The sequence below is a fragment of the Pipistrellus kuhlii genome, unplaced genomic scaffold (genome assembly GCF_014108245.1).
Source record: "Pipistrellus kuhlii isolate mPipKuh1 unplaced genomic scaffold, mPipKuh1.p scaffold_m20_p_1, whole genome shotgun sequence".
NCBI classification, from domain to species: domain Eukaryota; kingdom Metazoa; phylum Chordata; class Mammalia; order Chiroptera; family Vespertilionidae; genus Pipistrellus; species Pipistrellus kuhlii.
In genome coordinates, this window is record NW_023425404.1 from 156,938,612 (window position 1) to 156,955,940 (window position 17,329).

The 17,329-nt window shown below is 35.3% G+C and overlaps 1 protein-coding gene across 3 annotated transcripts in view; it reads right to left on the bottom strand.

Moving 5' to 3' along the window:
* Positions 1 to 17,329, bottom strand: part of ALB (albumin) — a 96,998-nt gene continuing 79,669 nt past the window's right edge. Inside the window, exons 1-15 of one of the 3 annotated variants that reach the window (XM_036414129.2) lie at positions 16,323 to 16,476; positions 15,650 to 15,707; positions 14,672 to 14,804; positions 13,976 to 14,187; positions 13,032 to 13,164; positions 11,735 to 11,832; positions 9,686 to 9,815; positions 8,801 to 9,015; positions 7,530 to 7,662; positions 6,332 to 6,429; positions 4,467 to 4,605; positions 3,449 to 3,672; positions 1,958 to 2,090; positions 1,260 to 1,327; positions 1 to 34 (exon numbers count right to left, since the gene is read on the bottom strand). In XM_036414129.2, coding sequence (XP_036270022.1) covers positions 1,286 to 1,327; positions 1,958 to 2,090; positions 3,449 to 3,672; positions 4,467 to 4,605; positions 6,332 to 6,429; positions 7,530 to 7,662; positions 8,801 to 9,015; positions 9,686 to 9,815; positions 11,735 to 11,832; positions 13,032 to 13,164; positions 13,976 to 14,187; positions 14,672 to 14,804; positions 15,650 to 15,707; positions 16,323 to 16,401 — 1,827 coding nt within the window. In that variant the 5' untranslated portion in view covers positions 16,402 to 16,476 and the 3' untranslated portion in view covers positions 1 to 34; positions 1,260 to 1,285. Of the gene's footprint in view, positions 35 to 1,259; positions 1,328 to 1,957; positions 2,091 to 3,448; positions 3,673 to 4,466; positions 4,606 to 6,331; positions 6,430 to 7,529; positions 7,663 to 8,800; positions 9,016 to 9,685; positions 9,816 to 11,734; positions 11,833 to 13,031; positions 13,165 to 13,975; positions 14,188 to 14,671; positions 14,805 to 15,649; positions 15,708 to 16,322; positions 16,477 to 17,329 lie in introns of those variants that run through there. The other 2 variants (XM_045571802.1, XM_045571804.1) reach the window with 2 other exon arrangements.

The following is a 17,329-nucleotide window of genomic DNA, read 5'->3' on the forward strand; positions in this document are numbered from 1 at the left end:
GGTCTTCGTTTCTCTTTCTTTCTCTTAGGATAAGCTGAAAAATAAAAGGACAATATAAATACCGTTTGTAAAATGGCTTGTGTTTTTCAAATCTATCTCAATAAATATCAAATAGCTTAATTTCCAATTTTCACCAACGAAAATAAGTCAAGCTTGCCCTCAACCCATGGCAGCTGAATTCTTCTGCTGAGCTAGGGGAGCAGACACCCCACCAGGTATTGTAAAGTCCTCTCTTCATCACTGATGACTTCATACTTATTCAAAGTCACAAACTTTCATAATCCTCCATCCTTTACCTAACAGCTGTTTCTTACCTACACTAATTACAAACACACAAGGTGTCTTCTCCAAGTTAATTGCCATTTGGGACTGAAACAAACCACATTTTGAAACAACCAAATTTGCAGAGACAGGAAGGTCTTCCTTGTCTGAATGCACAATATGTAGGTTTTATCATGTGGCAAAGAGTAAGTTAAAGTCCAATTAGTGGAATAAGCATCAAGGTCAGTTTGGAAAATATAGAAGGAATTAATGCTCAGAAAAATGTTGCACAACTTGTTTTTCATGTAAAAGAGAAGTTTTATATATAATTTCTTTTAATTTTCCTCAACATATTACAACCAAAATTGGATAAAACATGTTTATGGTCAAACATCTAAATTTTAAAGTGGGCCTTTTTGTCCTAAGAAGAGAAAGTCTATTAAAACTCAGCATGTTGACACATGGAAACTTAGTAGCAGATTATGTACTATTAAGTAGGAATTCACATAACAGATTTCTCATATTCTCCAATGACATGAATTTGCTATTGAGCTATTAAGTTGAACTTTGTGAAATCATTGTCATTCAACTTTTTTTAACCTTCAAAAATGCATGTCATCTTGCCTAATAGCTGAAGTCATCCACTCTGAGTCATTGCTGAGTTGAATGGCTCTGTCTACTGTGTCACACTAGGTCAGAACAGGACAGTGATTAACTGTCAAGCTCTGGTTTCAATTTTTAATTGTAGCTCCACCTCTCAGAGGCTGGGTGATCCATGAGTTAACTACTTAGTCTATGCTTTGATCTGTAATTTCATTTTGCCATCTGAAATATTGGAATTATAATGGAACTCAATCCAGAAAACTATTGTGAGAATTAAATAAGTTAATATATACAAAGGCCTTAAAACAGTGATTGGCACTAGTCCATACGGCTCTTAGCTATTATAATATTAACTATTATAATTAATTTTTTAAAGAAAATCCAGAGAATATTACCTGAGATGTTTGTGAGTGTGTTGTTTTTAGGCCAAGGCAGCTTGACTTGAAGCAACAAGTTTTGGACCCTGAATACAGAGAAATGAGAGGTTTGGGGGAAGTATTAGCATCACTATTAAGATAAATGAATATTTATACAGCCATTGATGATTACAAAATAATTTTCCATGTTTCATACCCTTTAATACCAACTTAGTACTAGAATCTCTAGGAGAAAACTATGAACACTCATTGTACCCAAAGCAATAAAAACATTACACTCAAGTTGTAAAGAAAAAATAGTAAGTGACTCAGACATTTAAATATAAACTTTCCACCCGCCTGAGAAATCAAGCACTCAGATTCAACCCAATTGCAAACCAATACTTTTAAAGAAAATGCTTAAACGAAGGTTTTGTTTTAACTACGTCTTTACCCAAAAGATTTCAAAACTTCTGAATATTTCTATTTGAATTCATATGTGACCCAACTTTGGAAACAGAACAAATGCTATAAATATCTAATAATATGCTTCAAGTTAGCAGGAGATTTTTTTAAAAGAATTAATTTAAGTCATTTTTTTTCCAGACAACTGTATATAGAAGAAAAATTTGGAGCCCCAATGTATATGTGTCTTCAGATGCAGTCTCCTGAGCCCTAGCCTGACCAAGCAGCAATAAAGGGCACTGTGCATATTAAAATGAAGACGACTTCCGCACCTCCTCTGCAAAGCAGGCTTCTTTGTCAGCAGCTGTACAGCACTTCTGGAAGAAGGTTGTGAATTCTCCCATAACAGTCTTCAGTTGTTCATCAGTTGCTTTGGGTTTGTGTTTCAACAGCTCCACAAGTGCACTGCATTTAAACAAAATGAAAACAGAACAGGGAAATGGTTACTCACATGAGAAAAATGTAGATGCTGAAGACATTAGTACTGTTGTTTGAGATCATAAGTCTTAAAGCCAGGCAACTCTGAGCTTGAGGCCCAGGCTTATCACTATAAAAATTCAATATTCTCATTTCCACAAGGAGAAGAACAAAATCTACTTTTATGGTGTTGATGCTAGGTTCAAATAAAATCATCAAAGTAAATTGTTTAACATCTGTTGTATCAATAAATCTCTTTTCAGTTAAATCTCTAGAAATGATTATGTTATTACATTTAGAAAGTATTCAGATTTTTAAATGTGTGCCGTGTTGAAGTTTATAGCAATTTAAGAGCTAAAAACGATCCTTCAAAGCTTAATTATTTGGACTCCATTTAAAAGTTTTTAATCAAAACCTGGCCAGCATGGCCCAGTGGTTGGAGCATCAACCCATGGTTCGATTCCTGGCCAGGGCACATGCCTGTTGTGGGCTTGATTCCCAATGTGGGGTGTGCAGGGGCAGCTGATCAATGACTCTCTCACCATTGTTGTTCTTGTCTCCCTATCTCTTCCTCTCTGAAATCAACTTAAAATTTTTAATAAGTTTTTAATTCAAGAATCTATCATTTTGGTCTTTAATTGGCCCATTCAAAATGAATATGCAGAGGCCATGGGAAACAAGACTATCCAATTCATTGAAGCTGGTGGTTCTCTTTCATTGACGTCTGCAGAGATAATAGTACTAGAGAATCGTGTGAGCACAAGTTTTGCAATATTCCTCTTAAGTCTGTGGCCATGATCAGAACCCACCAGACATGACAGCAACTGTGCTTTGCCTATCTAACCCCTAGTGACAGAAGCAGAGTCATGCTTCAGAACTCGCATTTCTAGATGTCTTTCACCTAAATTCCATTCTCAAAAGTCACATGTTGGAGGTTTACCTTGCCTGTGGGTTGCCATAGAACAAACTTCAAATAATCACTTATGCCTAGAAATAAATTCTTCTAAGACTTCTACTAACTAATTTGCTATCTTCACAATGAATCAATTAATTGTTCAGCTTTTTCTACTGGACTTGTCCTAAGATGTTAATCTTATTACTTGGGCAGCCTTTTTCCACATAACTATTCTGAATGATTTCTACAGAAATTTATAATATAATTTTGTTGTTATTGTTTACTTTGGTAAGAGAACAAAAACCTATCCATTTTAATTTTGACAGTTTTATCACCTTAAGAAGGCAAATACTTAAGTTCTTTTTTCTAAGGAATTTAATACTACTTAAGAATATTTTGCAGTTTCCCCTATTAAGATTACAAGCACGTGTAGGAATGAAATGTTTCTCACGTTTGTTTCTTGACTTGTTGCTCAGGCTCGGGAAGTGCGCATACATTGGCATGGAAGGTGAATGTTTCAGCGTTAAATTCTTTGGGAGTAAAGGTTTCATCAGCTTCCAGTGCAGAAAAGCATGGCCGTCTGCCCACCAATGACTCTGTGCAGCATTTGGTTACTTTGTCACTCACTGGTGCTTTCTCGTGTGACACGCACAACCAGTTCAAGACCACGGACAGCTGAAGAACAGGGAGTAGAGCAGAAATTCAAAAGGAGCATAATGAAAAGTTTTCCATGAACTCCTACTTTCCAATAGACCAAAAGAAGTGTTGTATTTTAACTAGCAACACTGAATGCAAGATTCATCTCACTTGGAATATAATGAATAAAATAATCTGATGATCAAAATAGATCTTCTAGGGAACAGACTGATGAATCTCAGAGGCAAATCGGGGAAAGAGGACCAGGAAGAGATTTGCATAACCTATGGACACAGAGAATAGTGAGGTGAAGGCCTGGGGAGGGGGCAGAAGTAGAAAGGAGGGGGTGAGTGGGGGAAGCAGGGAAACATCTGTAATATTTTCAGCAATAAGGATAATTTTTTAATAAAGTCTTTTCTCTTTTAGATGTCTACATTTGCAGAATAATCCATGACTACATTTGAGAAAATAATTCATTAAAATAATTTGAGGTGATTCCTAAGACATGTGCAGGAGTGGGAGAAAGCAGTCTTATACTGATACATTAAAGGGAAGACCTCCCAAAAGTAAAAATTTTTAAATGCTAGGATGAAGCATTAAATACTCATGGATTTTTTTTTTCAGAATAATTTATCATCTTCAGGATCTTGTCTCAATCCTCATTCTGATGGTCAGGATGATATAGAGAACCAAGTTCTACTCACACAGACACACACAGACACACACACACACACACACACACACACACATTAGTTCACTCCTGCTTCTGAAAGTTAACGTTATAAAGGCAAAATTCATCATTATTGACTTATTATATATTTTAAAGGACTCACATAGTCTTCAGCACAACCCATTCTTTTCACTTCTGGAAGCTTGCAGCAGTGACTGCCCACTCTGCCTAGTTTTCTTGAGACATCCACAAGAGTTGGAGTTGACACTTGGGGTAATTTCTTCGTGTAACGAACTAAGAGCCTGTAACAAAAGACTGTGTTTTCAACCAGGCAAGAAGCTATTTTTCCTAACATAGTAGGTGAAGCAAAGAACAATTAGACAAAATCAATTACAATTATTTTCCATTCATAAAATCATCTCTATCTTTTGTTTTGTGAAGTAGAATGGGGGGAAGACCTTGTTCTAAGCAACTAGGCAAGCCTAACTTTGAATTCCAGCTGTGCTGCTTAATTTTAGGAAAGTCACTTAGCTTACTAAAATTCAGTGACATTAATTCGTTTATTAATTGCTTCTTTCTTCCAATGAAATCTACTGAGAGTTTAATATGCAGGGGTGGGCTGAAGTAGATTTATAGTTGCTCATATAGAAAAAGACATGCATGCCGAAACCGGTTTGGCTCAGTGGTAGAGAGTCAGTCTGAGGACTGAAAGGTCCCAGGTTAGATTCCAGTCAAGGGCATTTACCTTGGTTGCAGGCACATACCCAGTAGGGGGTGTGCAAGAGGCAGCTGATCGATGTTTCTCTCTCATCGACGTTTCTAGCTCTCTAACTCTCTCCCTTCCTCTCTGAAAAAAATCAATAAAATATATATATTTTTTAAAAAGACATGCAGGTTAGGATTATTACTACAGCTTTATTAACTCTGTGTTTAGCTTACTCACAACTGTCATGCTACTTTGAATAGCAGCACTGTGCTAAATTAGAAAGATATGGATGAGTTCTCTCGTCTATAAAAAAGAGGATATGTGCCTGACTCAGTAGGAATGGTGCAAGGATTAAAAGACATAAAGTATGCCATCAACCTGGCGTAAGATCTAGCAGGTAACAACCATTTATTAGGAATTCCAACTACCATTGAAAGGCAATGTATGGCTGTAATCTACTCAAGGGAAGAGACTTGTTAATTATTGCTATCCCTAGCATCCACAGTTAGAAGAGTGTTGACAATGATCAGTAAATATCTAGCTAATAGTGTGTTCCTGTTTGTCTTTAGCTCCACAAGTAAGGCTCTATTAGATCAGGATATTATTCATCAACTTATATATTACAATACTTCTTGAGTCACTGCTATTCAAGTCCAACTATTTGCTATTCTGGAAAAGCATTGCAGTTGTTGTTTTGTTTTGTTCTGTTTTTTGTCCATAAATTCTTCCTTAACTTTCAGAGGGCATCCTCAGTTCCTATAGCAAAATATTTAGTATTTTCCTTCCCAGTCTCAAGAGGCTAATTTTTTAAACTGAACTCAAATATAGGTCTCTTCAACCCACCAACTATTTTATCTCTCACTCTCCAGTCTTTCTTTATGGAGAGGAGTTATAAATATATACTGTATTTTCATGGTTATGAGTTCTATGACAGGTGAGATATATATATAGTCTTAAAAATTATAAATTGATCTCACTTATATGTGGAGTCTAGTAAACAAAATAAACTGATGAATAAAATAGATCCAGAGACCTGGAAACATGGAACAGACTAACGAATCACAGAGGGCATGGGTGGGGGGCAAGAAGTGATTAACCAAAGAACATATATTCATATATGCATAACCCATAAACACAGACAATAGTGTGGTGAAGGCCTTGGGAGAGGGGAGTGATTCGAAGGGGTAAAATGGGGGTGAGGGGAAGGAAGAGGGGACAACTCTAAGACTCAACAATAAAGATAAATTTTTATAAAATAAATAAAAATTTAAAAACCTACAAATTGATCAAGAATGACATAAGTCAAAAACAAAAATACATACGCATTTTGGAAGCCATACTCTCCAAGGTTTTCAAAGAGTTCACAATTTTTTGTGACTAATTCCTTTGGCTCATCCACAAGTGGCTTCAGTTCATCAAACTAAAAAATAAAAGAATTGTGTTTAAAGGTTTCACCAATGGACCAGATGCAGGATGTTTTTTGCCCCTATAGGTAGACTGAGAGGTTTTTTGAATGTTTCTTCCCAAAGTCATGTAAATAAACCTTTGATACCAAACCTGTTACAGTATATCCACACTACATAGTATAGGTGATTAAGAATATTCAAGCTCTGGAGTGAGACTGCTGGTTTTTTAAGCAAGGTCATCTGACTCCTTTTCTAGTTGTGGAACTTTACTTCTAATCACCAAGTTTTAGGAACCTCACCTCTAAAATGGGGATGAAGATGGTACCAACCCAGAGAATGCTCTATAAAAACCACCTGAGCTAATGAAATTGCAATAGTTCTTGGAACATAGTAGAAGCTCAATAAATTATAGCTATGATTATAAGCACTATTATTTTTAAGCCATCTCTCCAGTTGGACCCTAAGCTCTCTGAAATAAGAGATTTTATCTTGGGCATGGAATCCAGCCATGGTGCCTGGCATATAGCAGGTTCTTGGTAAAGGAAAAAAAAAATTGGGAACCACTCCACATGTTGAAAATGCTAAATATTCTAAACCTGCTAAAAATCCCATGTTAGCATAGCAAAATATATTAAAAGTCCTCGAGAACTGATTTTCTCAACTTACTAAATTTCTTGTAAGGCCATTCCTAAACCTTCTCAAAAAGATTTTAAAATATTCTAACTGAATAGATTTCACAATCTTCCTTAAGATACTAATTTTTAATACTAGATAAATCTTGAAATCAAGTTAATTATCTTTATATCTAAGTTATATCACTTTAAATTAACATTTACATTTCCTTTATCTTATTTTGTTCTATGAAAAAGAGAAAAGATGTGGTCAATATTTTTGACATTAGAGCTTGCTCTTTTCTGAGCCTTGTTTTTATATAAATAGACTACTCTAGTTTTTATTAACTAGTCTATTGAGGCCATTTCCCCTAAAATGCTTAAGAGCACAAAATTGAAATTATCTCCAGAGAATATCTCAATTGCATTATAAAATATATTGCTTTCTGGCATTATTTTTCTCTCTTATTATTGGAATCGCCAAAGAACTTTGAGAAACCTACCACTTTGGAAAGGCATGTATGAGAATCATCGGTGGCACAGCACTTCTCCAATGTAGCTTCATATCCCTTGACAAGTCTCAGTATCAATGAGACAGCATAGTCAGGATGCCTTTTTGAGTACTCATTCAAAAACCTAATTAAGATGAAAATAAAATAGACTTAGTTGAACAAATATGCAAGAAAAATCACCTAACTAACAAGCATTACTCATACCCCAAAGGTTCAATTTGACCAAACCCATCAATAAAGCTTGGCGGCTAGGGGCTAGGGTTCAGACTTACATTCAAATCCTTACTCTAACACTTATTTTACTATATCACCTTCGGCAACTGATTAAAACTTTCAGAACCTTAGTTCCCTCTTCTTTAGAATGGAGATAATAATAGGACATATCTCAGAAGGTGGATTGTGAGAAACACAGGTCATAATGTGTGCATAATACACACTGGTGCATATGAAATGTTTGATCAATGATACCTGTTATTATGTTTCTTTTGTTTACTTTGGACTTCATCTCAGAAAGGTTCAAATAGATGATAGATAGATAGATAGATAGATAGATAGATAGATAGATAGATATTCTTAAATTTTTAGTTTCCTCTATGTAGGAGTGAAATCTTGAAGGGCACATAATTTTGTAAAATATTATTTAGTACACAGAATGCTATTGTAATCCAACAATAAAATTCAAAAGTTTATCACCACTTACTGACTATAAATAATCATTTATTTTATCATTTAATTGTATGCTGCCTTGCCATCTACTGAACATCTGGTCTTTACTCGCAAATTAAAGTGCCTCTTAGCAGACTCCATACTTCTTTTTATACACCTATTCTGCTGAAAGGTAGATACAGAGCTATGAAGATGTATGACTTGTATTTATCCATATATGTCATGCTAAAGTTCAAGAAATACTCTTTAAATAAATAAGCTAATACTATGTATATAATTTATATATACACAAAATGTTTCTACAGTTATTGCCAGAAATATTCATAAGGAGCAAAGAATGGGGGAGGGTGTGGTAATAGAAAATTTTACTTTCTCCTCTTTTCTATTGATTGAAATTTTTGCCATGAGCAGATATTATTTTATGAATATTTTAAAAACCAATTGATTTTTTCCAAAACTTTTAAAGACTCAGAGAAGGAAGGATAAAGTAGCACTGCAGGCAACAATTGTAACAACTCCAAAGAAAAGCCTAGAACTGTTTTCTAAATCCTCAGAGCCTATAAAAGCTATGAAAGGATCCTTCTTTATCCACTTACGTGCCCAGGAAGACATCTTTGTTATCCTTATAATTTTTGCAAAGTTCCTTATCTTCAACAAAATCAGCATTTAATGGGGCCAAGTCATCAGGCAATTTATCATTTTCCATATCAGCAATGCATTGGGATTTGTCCAACACAGGTTTATCACAGCATGCGTTCAGGTTTTTGGAGAATAAATTTTTGTTTTCACACATATACGTGGCAAGATTTGCCTATAAGCAAGTTGATGAAAATTGTTCAAATTAAATTGACATCCCTATGCTTCCTCTCCAGACTTTTATTATGTTGGGAGAACATGTCCACCGTATTCTAAGGCCATGTACATACCAACCTGCCTTCTATGAACATTTTCAGTCTATGCTCAGAAATCTGGAGACTCAGAACTACGAAAATATTTCCACTTGTTTAAAAGCTAGTCAATAACAATATTTATTAAATCTATATTTCTACTGTTAAGGCACTTAAGTTTCAAAATTAAAACCCAATAGTAGAGGGCTGGGTGAAAAATATGTAGAGATGAAGAAATACAAATTTCTTCAGTTACAGAATAGTCACATGTCCCAAAAATTTTTCTTTGTAAACTACTTTTGCAGCTGTGCTACTTCAGTTTAAACTTTTGTTCTCAGAATATGACTGAAAGGAATTAGAAATTACTGAATGTATTTATCAGATCATTTTGTGAGTGGGATAGCCATGTATATAAATAAATAAATAAATAAATAAATAAATAAATAAATAACATGCCACAAGGCAGGAAAAGAATTGAGCATATTAGACATAGAAGATAATTTCAGTTTATTGTTAGTGATCAACAATTATACTAAGCAAATTCATTGTACCCACTGACGCATGTTACTAAAGAGAATGCTGAGGATTTCTTACCCTGTCATCTGCACATTCAAGCATGTCACCTGCGCAGCATTCCTTGTGGACTTTGGTAAGATCAGACACCACTTTGGAAAGGTCCATAAAATCAGCACCGGGAAATTTCTGGCTCAGGCGAGCAACGGACCTAAAAAGAAAATTCACCCATCACAATTTATTAAAGTCCAATATTTTATGTGAAAGCACTACGAAAATAGTACTTTTAAGAAAAAAATTTAGGACAAAATGAAATATAGAAATAATTTATAAAATTCATTCATTCTCATTTTAGTGCTATTTCTAAATCAAATTGTTATCTTAGGGCAAAATGTTTCTTTAGGGCAGAATTCTCTACTCTAAATAAGTTTGTGTGGTGGGCAGAAAAATGTCAGCGATTCATAAAATCAGAAATCAAAGAGGCATCCTGAAAGAGGTGACATATGAGAGCATCAGGTTTGGAGCCCATATCTGACTTCCAGGTCTAACTATATTGCTTAATATCAGTGTGATCCTCAAGTAGTTACTTAGATTCTCTGAGCTTTAGCCCTGAAGAGACACACAGCATGCTGCATCAGAGGATTGTGGTGAGAATTAGATTAGATGATGAATAGGAAAGCATTTTATAAACTGGAAAGGGTCACACAAACTCCAGTTGTCTTTGTTACCAATAAAAAGCCTTCTTGCTGAGTTCCAAAGTACACAGAGAAAAGAAAGGTTAATTTTCAAGATTAGAGAGTCTAACGTATTTTTACCAAGAAATTGATCCAGCACAGTCTCTAAGCCTGATGACAAGATGTGAAATGGCTAATAACCACAAGCTTTCACAAATCATTTCAGACTTGCCTAAATCTGATAAAAGATACTTCGCCAAAACCAGTCACAGCCTGTTTAATTGTGCATTGTTTCACATTGGATGATTTTGTTTAATTATTGTAGATGATAGAGGTGACAAGCAAAGATAGTACAAATTATGGTTTCTAAAAACCTTGCAAAATGTCTGTTATTCTATCTTCTGTTCATGTTGATTAGCTGTTGATAGGCAAACTAGGAATTGGGATGAGAGTAGGAAGGGGGTTCTTGGCTTTTAGAATCAGCTAAGTAATATAAAAATAGAAGTCCAGGCAAAAGCAATAAATTAAGTATGGAGCTAAAACTATAAGAAAATGAGAAGTGATCTTGTGGCTGAATTAATTATCACAACTTAAAAAACAAGCAGATAGTTTCAGATAATTGCAAGGGGCTAGAGGAGACAAAATTAAACAACAACCCTGACTATGACAGTATAAAAATCATGGACCATTAGAATAAAATCCCTATTAAAAATGTGAAGGGATTAAGTACAAAATGGTAGTATCAAAATAATCATGGGGACATAAAGTACAGTTTAGGGAATATAGTCAACAATATTCTAATAACTAAAGATGGGTACAAGTTTTATTGGGATGGTCACTTACTTAAGTTATAATATCTAATCACTGGAGTACATATAAAACTAATATAATATTGTATTAGTATGAACTATAATTGAAAAGTAAAAATTATTTTTTAAAAAGAGTAAGACCTCTTGTCTTTAGAAGTAAATGGGAGTTTAAATAACTATCATAGAATTACCCAAAAAAATCATCTAATTTTTTTTACTACTTTGAAAACATATAACAAAAATAATGATGAATTGTCAATTATGCTCTGATTTTTCACTTCTGTTAAATTTCTGACTTTTAGATAACAAGAAGGATATACATGAAAGTACTGCGTAAAAACTTATACAAATGTTCCCTGGCTCAGTTAGTTGGAGCATTATCCCATGCCCCAAAGATTTTCTGATTACTGATCAGGTCACATAACTAGGTAGCAGGTGTCTTCTCTGATTGGGAAAGCACTGATCTAAGTTTCTCTCTAACATCGATCTCTCTCTCTCTCTCTCCCTCTCTTGCTTAAAAAAAAAATCAATAAAAACATATCCTCACGTGAAGATTAAGGAAAAAAACTCATATGAAAGTACAATTTTGTCAACTGAACCATCATCATTTACATCATTACAAAATGCAAAAACTAAATTTTAAATACCATGCTTTGAAAGCTCTGTCACCGAATTTCTGAAGACTGGAGCACTTTAGTCTCTGTCGGGCACCTGAAACCACTACTTTTTCCTTCAAGGCATCCAACTACAAAAAGAAATAATTTTGGAAATATATTTTAAAACTCTATATAAAGCACCCCTTCATAAGTTCAGATAAGACTTTAACAAATTAAGTTTTAAAGACATATTGTACGCTTAAACTCCCAAGTATTCACCATTGGCAAATAATTAATTTGCTGTGCGGTGAGAGGAAAAATCAGTCCAGTCATAATGGATGCCCCTAGGTAGTGAACAACCCACTTGGGGGCATGCCCAGAGAAAAGGGAACTGAAGAGAATGGTAGAAGAACAAAGTATACTAACATCCCAGGGAATATGATTTTATTGATTTCTTAATTTTGCATAAATCCATTTCAATCCCTCTTTCACCAACTCTCACATCAATAAACTGCCTAGAAAAGATGATGAGCACATAATAAAAATTTATGGAATGAATGAAACAAGCCAAGCTTGTAGAAGCAGTGAAATTCTCCACTTTGAATTCCCTCTACAATAGGAAAGACTCATGAAAAGATAAACAGAAACTGTGGCCCTTTGCTGTGCAATTTTACAAATGAGTTTATCCTATATAATAAAAGGCTAATATGCAAATTGACCGAACAGCAGAATGACTGGTCACTATGACCCACACTGACCACCAGGAGAGTAGATGCTCAACGCAGGAGCTGCCCCTGGTGTTCATTGCTCTCCCACAGGAGGAGCACCGCTCAGCCTGAAGTTGGGCCCCAGGATGGCAAGTGCAACAGCAGTAGCGTGGCGGGGAAACTCTCCTGCCTCTGCTACAGCACTAAGGATGTCTGACTGCTGGCTTAAGCCCACTTCCCATGGGGAGTGGGCCTAAGCTGTCAGTTGGGCATCCCCCAAAGGCTCTTGGACTGCAAGAGGGCACGTCCCAATGGACACCCTCCCCTTCCCCAACCCCAAAGTGCATGAATTTCATGCACCAGACCTCTAGTTTCACTATAAAAAGAAGAGGGTATTTAGACACATACACAGTGGTTCTCTATGAGATCTGCTGGGTAAAACTTAGAAGGAGGAATGAGAATGTCATCAACCTTCAATGCGGGTGAAAAATCTTTGGGGTGAATAAAGTAAGGAAGGCTTTCTTTTTTTTAACCAAGAAAAGAAGGTTATATCAGAGACTTAGGTACCCTTCATCTAGCCATAAAGTGTCCCAAATCTGAGGTTTGAGTCTTAACTGGCTCTTCTGTTCTGCTGTGCATACCTCTGGTCCCAGGCAGGCAGCTTTATCAGCCTTTGAGCAGCAGCCTTTCAAAACTTCTTTGTATTCTTTAGCAAAGTAAAGGAGCTCTGGGCCATAGAAGAAAGGATGTCTCCTGGCAACTTCATATAAGTACCTATAATTTTAAAGAAGAAGAAAAGGCAGTCATTTTTTCTGTAGCAGACAGTATTACAGGGGCAATTATTATCAACAATTTCCCTAGAAATTCCAAAACTCAAAGACATCTAACATCAATTAAACCAATTTGCCTTTGTCATAATTTAAGTCAATAAAAAGATTAAACTTATATGCACATGTATAAAGTAAAATTAAGTTAATTCAGACAATAAGCAAAGTTAATTCTGGCAATAACTAAATGAAGTTAGTTCATAATTTTTAATGTGGACACCCCTAAGTAATGAACAACCATCATGCGGGCATTGCCAGGGAAAAGGGAACTGTTAATGTTTTCCATACAGATCATATCCTGTTTCAATTAATTCCAATAGATAATTGATCAAATTTTTTATTGTGTAGAATTTTGTAGCAGTAAGTAGTATTTCTTTGAATTTGTCATTAGAACAAAAGCTTCTAAGTCTTAATATTGAAATTATTTTTATAGTAGTTGTTATAAGGAGACTTGACCTATTTTATAATTTTTAATGTTGAAGCACAAATATCTGATTCCTGCCCTGGGTGGGTGGCCCAGTTGGTTGGAGCATCCTCTCCTACACCAAAGTTGGAGGGGGAGGGCGGGGGGAGAAGGGAAGGGGCGGAAACACGTTTTGATTCTGTAGGCAACCAATCAATGTCTCTCTCTTTCTCCCTTTCTCTCTCTCTCTCTCTCTCTCTCTCTCTCTCTCTCTCTCTCTCTCTCTCTCTCTCTCTCTCTCCCTAATCAATAAAAATATACCCTCTGATAAGGATTAAAAAATCTGATTACTTACTTTCCCAAAAACATCTGTTCGTTTTGCTCATAGGCGGTGCACATTGCTTCGGGATCTGGTCTCTCCAATGCAGACAGGTTCAGGTTATCATCTTTGTGTTTCAGGAAGCATTCGTTTCTCTCAGGTTCTTGTTTCTCACAGCAGTCAGCCATGTCACCATAGGTGCCCCGAAGAGATGCGACCGTACACAATTTATCTCCGAAAAGCGTGTGCTAAATGGAAGAGAGAGGCTTCAAATTGCTAGGCAGTGTTTTCTTTTCTTTACACCCAAAGAACAGTATTAAAAATGTTATATTCTGGTAAATCTTGGTGAGGATATGATATTACAACTCACTTTTTTCCTCAGGTATAGAGAGGTTCCCCTGACTTAATAATCTATGTGTAATTTTTTAAGAAGTAATTATCACACTGTTAGTTACAGTGGATAAAATAGAAGGGACATTAGAGAAGAAAGTGTATTTAAATCCATTATAATCACTGTGTGTGACCTCAATAAAGAAAAGCTTTAGAACTATAGGCATAGCTAGGATGTCTCTCTCATAGAAGAAATGATGGCTCTATCCATTTGTGAGTGTTGCTTGCAAATATGGTCATTTAATAATAATAGAGAAAGCCAAAATGGGGTGTTTTCCCTTTGTAGTGCTCAGGGTTACTTAAAATAAGAAGAAATAATACTCAAAACTACAATGTACTTACCAGGGACTTGCCACAATTTTCAGCTGACTCATCGGCAACACAAGTTTTTGCAAACGCGGTTACTTCATTTGCTAACTTTACATGCTCTTCAAATGGGCATTTCTGGAGATACTGGGCAAAGGTGACCAGCACCCTGAAACATAGGACATAAAAAAATTGGTATAATAAAACTTTAATATAAAATAGGTTGCTAGGCTAGAGAACAAATGTGCTATATTTTTTGCCTCTTCCTATTATCCTGAGAGACTATTCACATCAGCAATCATCTGAGGTCTAAACTGGTATATGTGGTTTTTTAAGCAAAGAAGATATGTGTTTCCACCATATTTAAGTATATAAGTGAGCAGATGACCACATACAGAGCAAGCAAGCAACATGCATTCTAAATAGGTATAATTGTTAAGATGAGGGGCATTGCATAGGCCCTTGTACTATTTAAAACAAAAAGCAAAAATCATACATACATCTCCTTTAATCAGGCTATAGAATGAAATTGGCCTTTAAAAAATAAACTATTTTCTCGTTCTTTACTAGATTAAAAACATATTAAAATGCTCTCTAGAAATGACATCTATTTGCTAGGTAAAGGAATCTGAGAGTGTTCTGGGAAAGGAACCATATTTTAAAGTCTTTCCCCTCAATCAAGCTTATGTAAGAGTTCCAGAGCTACTACACTTCCCCATACAGTAGCCACCAGCCATGTGTAACTATATAGTTAAATTAATTAAAATTGCATACAACTAAAACTTTTGATTCTCAGTTGCACTTGCCAAGTTCAAAGTTCTCAACAACAATGTGTGACCAGTGGCTAGCACATTGGTCAATACTGATATGGAATATCGTCATGAATGCAGAAAATTCTACTAAACAGTACTGTTCGAGCATCTGGACTCTGATGACAGGGGAATGTAAAAACTTCAGAATAATAACCAATCCTATTAGACACATTAAATTTGGCTCTTCAATATTATAACTTACAGGCCTCTGAAATTTTCTTCTCCTAAATCCTTGAACCGATGAGCAACTTCACTCTTGTCTGTGGGGGGGGGGGGGGAGATTTGTTTAAATACTGAAGAAAACAACTGGTTATGATATGACTTTTTATGTTTCTCTCCATTTGACTTAGTATTCATTTGCTCGAAAATATTGGGATGACAGTGAACTATTTCTTCTGCTTTTAAATAAGAGATGTTCAATCGCCAATGATACTATTTGAAAAATCATTAAATATTTATAGCTTTATATTCAAAGTTGGATAAGATATAATGCTACTGAGAGGACCGTATGAAGGAAAAAATATAAACACAAATTTTATTCATGAGGCTATCAACACAGGTTGTGTTGTTTTAATGCATTAAGGTGCAATAATAAAGGCTTTGACAATTTCGAGTTATGAATTCTATCTTCAACTGAAGTTTAAGTCCCTCCATGTCCCATCGTATGCAAAGGGAAAAGACAGTCACTAAACAATCCCCACCTTTTTCACTTAGGATAACTTTCTAAAAGTTCACAAATGCAAAATATCGTCACAATCTAGAAATTAGTGCTAAAGGAAAGCTTACTTCTTTATAGATGCAAAGTTTCCCGAAACTTTCTTTTACTGGTAAAATGAAATAAATTTGAACAATGAAAAAAAAAATAGAATTCTTACGTGCATCTCGACGAAACACACCCCTGGAGTAGGCAGAGCTGAAAAGAAAGAGAACACAAATGAAGGTTATCCCCTTCATTGTGCCAAAGGCTTGTGGGGTTGAAGGGAAAGGTAGGATGAATGGAGAGAAATTAGCACTAATATACTTCTTTAACCGATCATTGTAGATTATTAACTAGACTCATCTTTGTATTTCATTGGCTCCCAACTGATTACAAAATTCATAATGTTCTTGCCAAAAAATTGTTTGACTAAATCCCTTGCGTATGTTTGCCATCTGGACCTGTTTGCTCCACAAAGACCTTGTCAGTTCATTCAAGTTATGTAAAATATCTTATCAAATTTTACCTAAGAGTTTAAACAATCTGTACCTGTCATTCATGACCATGTTCTTTGTCTGTGATTTACCATTTGAACATTTTAGTTTTTAATATTTGCAAAAATTTAGCCAAACCAATGACTCAGTATGGGAATAAGACATACTAAAAGAGCTAAGCTCTGAACCATATATATTACAAATTCATTATTCATTTTCATAATGAATAATGGAAACAGACTTGCCCTTTATGTCACAGATGAATGGAAATAAAAGAATGTCTGCCTATGAACTTATTTCCATTGGAGAAATCTTAAATTAGAATAGAAAACTATTCTAATTTTCTAAATAGAGAAAATGATTCCTTTTGGAGGATAAATTATGCCAGCTTTTCTTTAGCTTTTGAGAAAGAGTAAGTACCTTTGACTTGAAGTTGATGTCAAAAATAGTGTTATTTTTTAATGCATTTCCAGGAAAGACTTGATCAAACAGGAAATTCTTATAATTCAGTATAATCCTATTAATAAAGATGGAATTTGCAAATTGACCATCAATTCTCTACAAAGATGGCAGCTCCCACAGCCAATAAAGAGGGAATATGCAAATTGGCACAACAAAGATGGCAGTGGTCAGGATGGGACACTTGTGTCATCGCCATGGTGACAATGCAGGTGTTCCATCCCACCCCTGC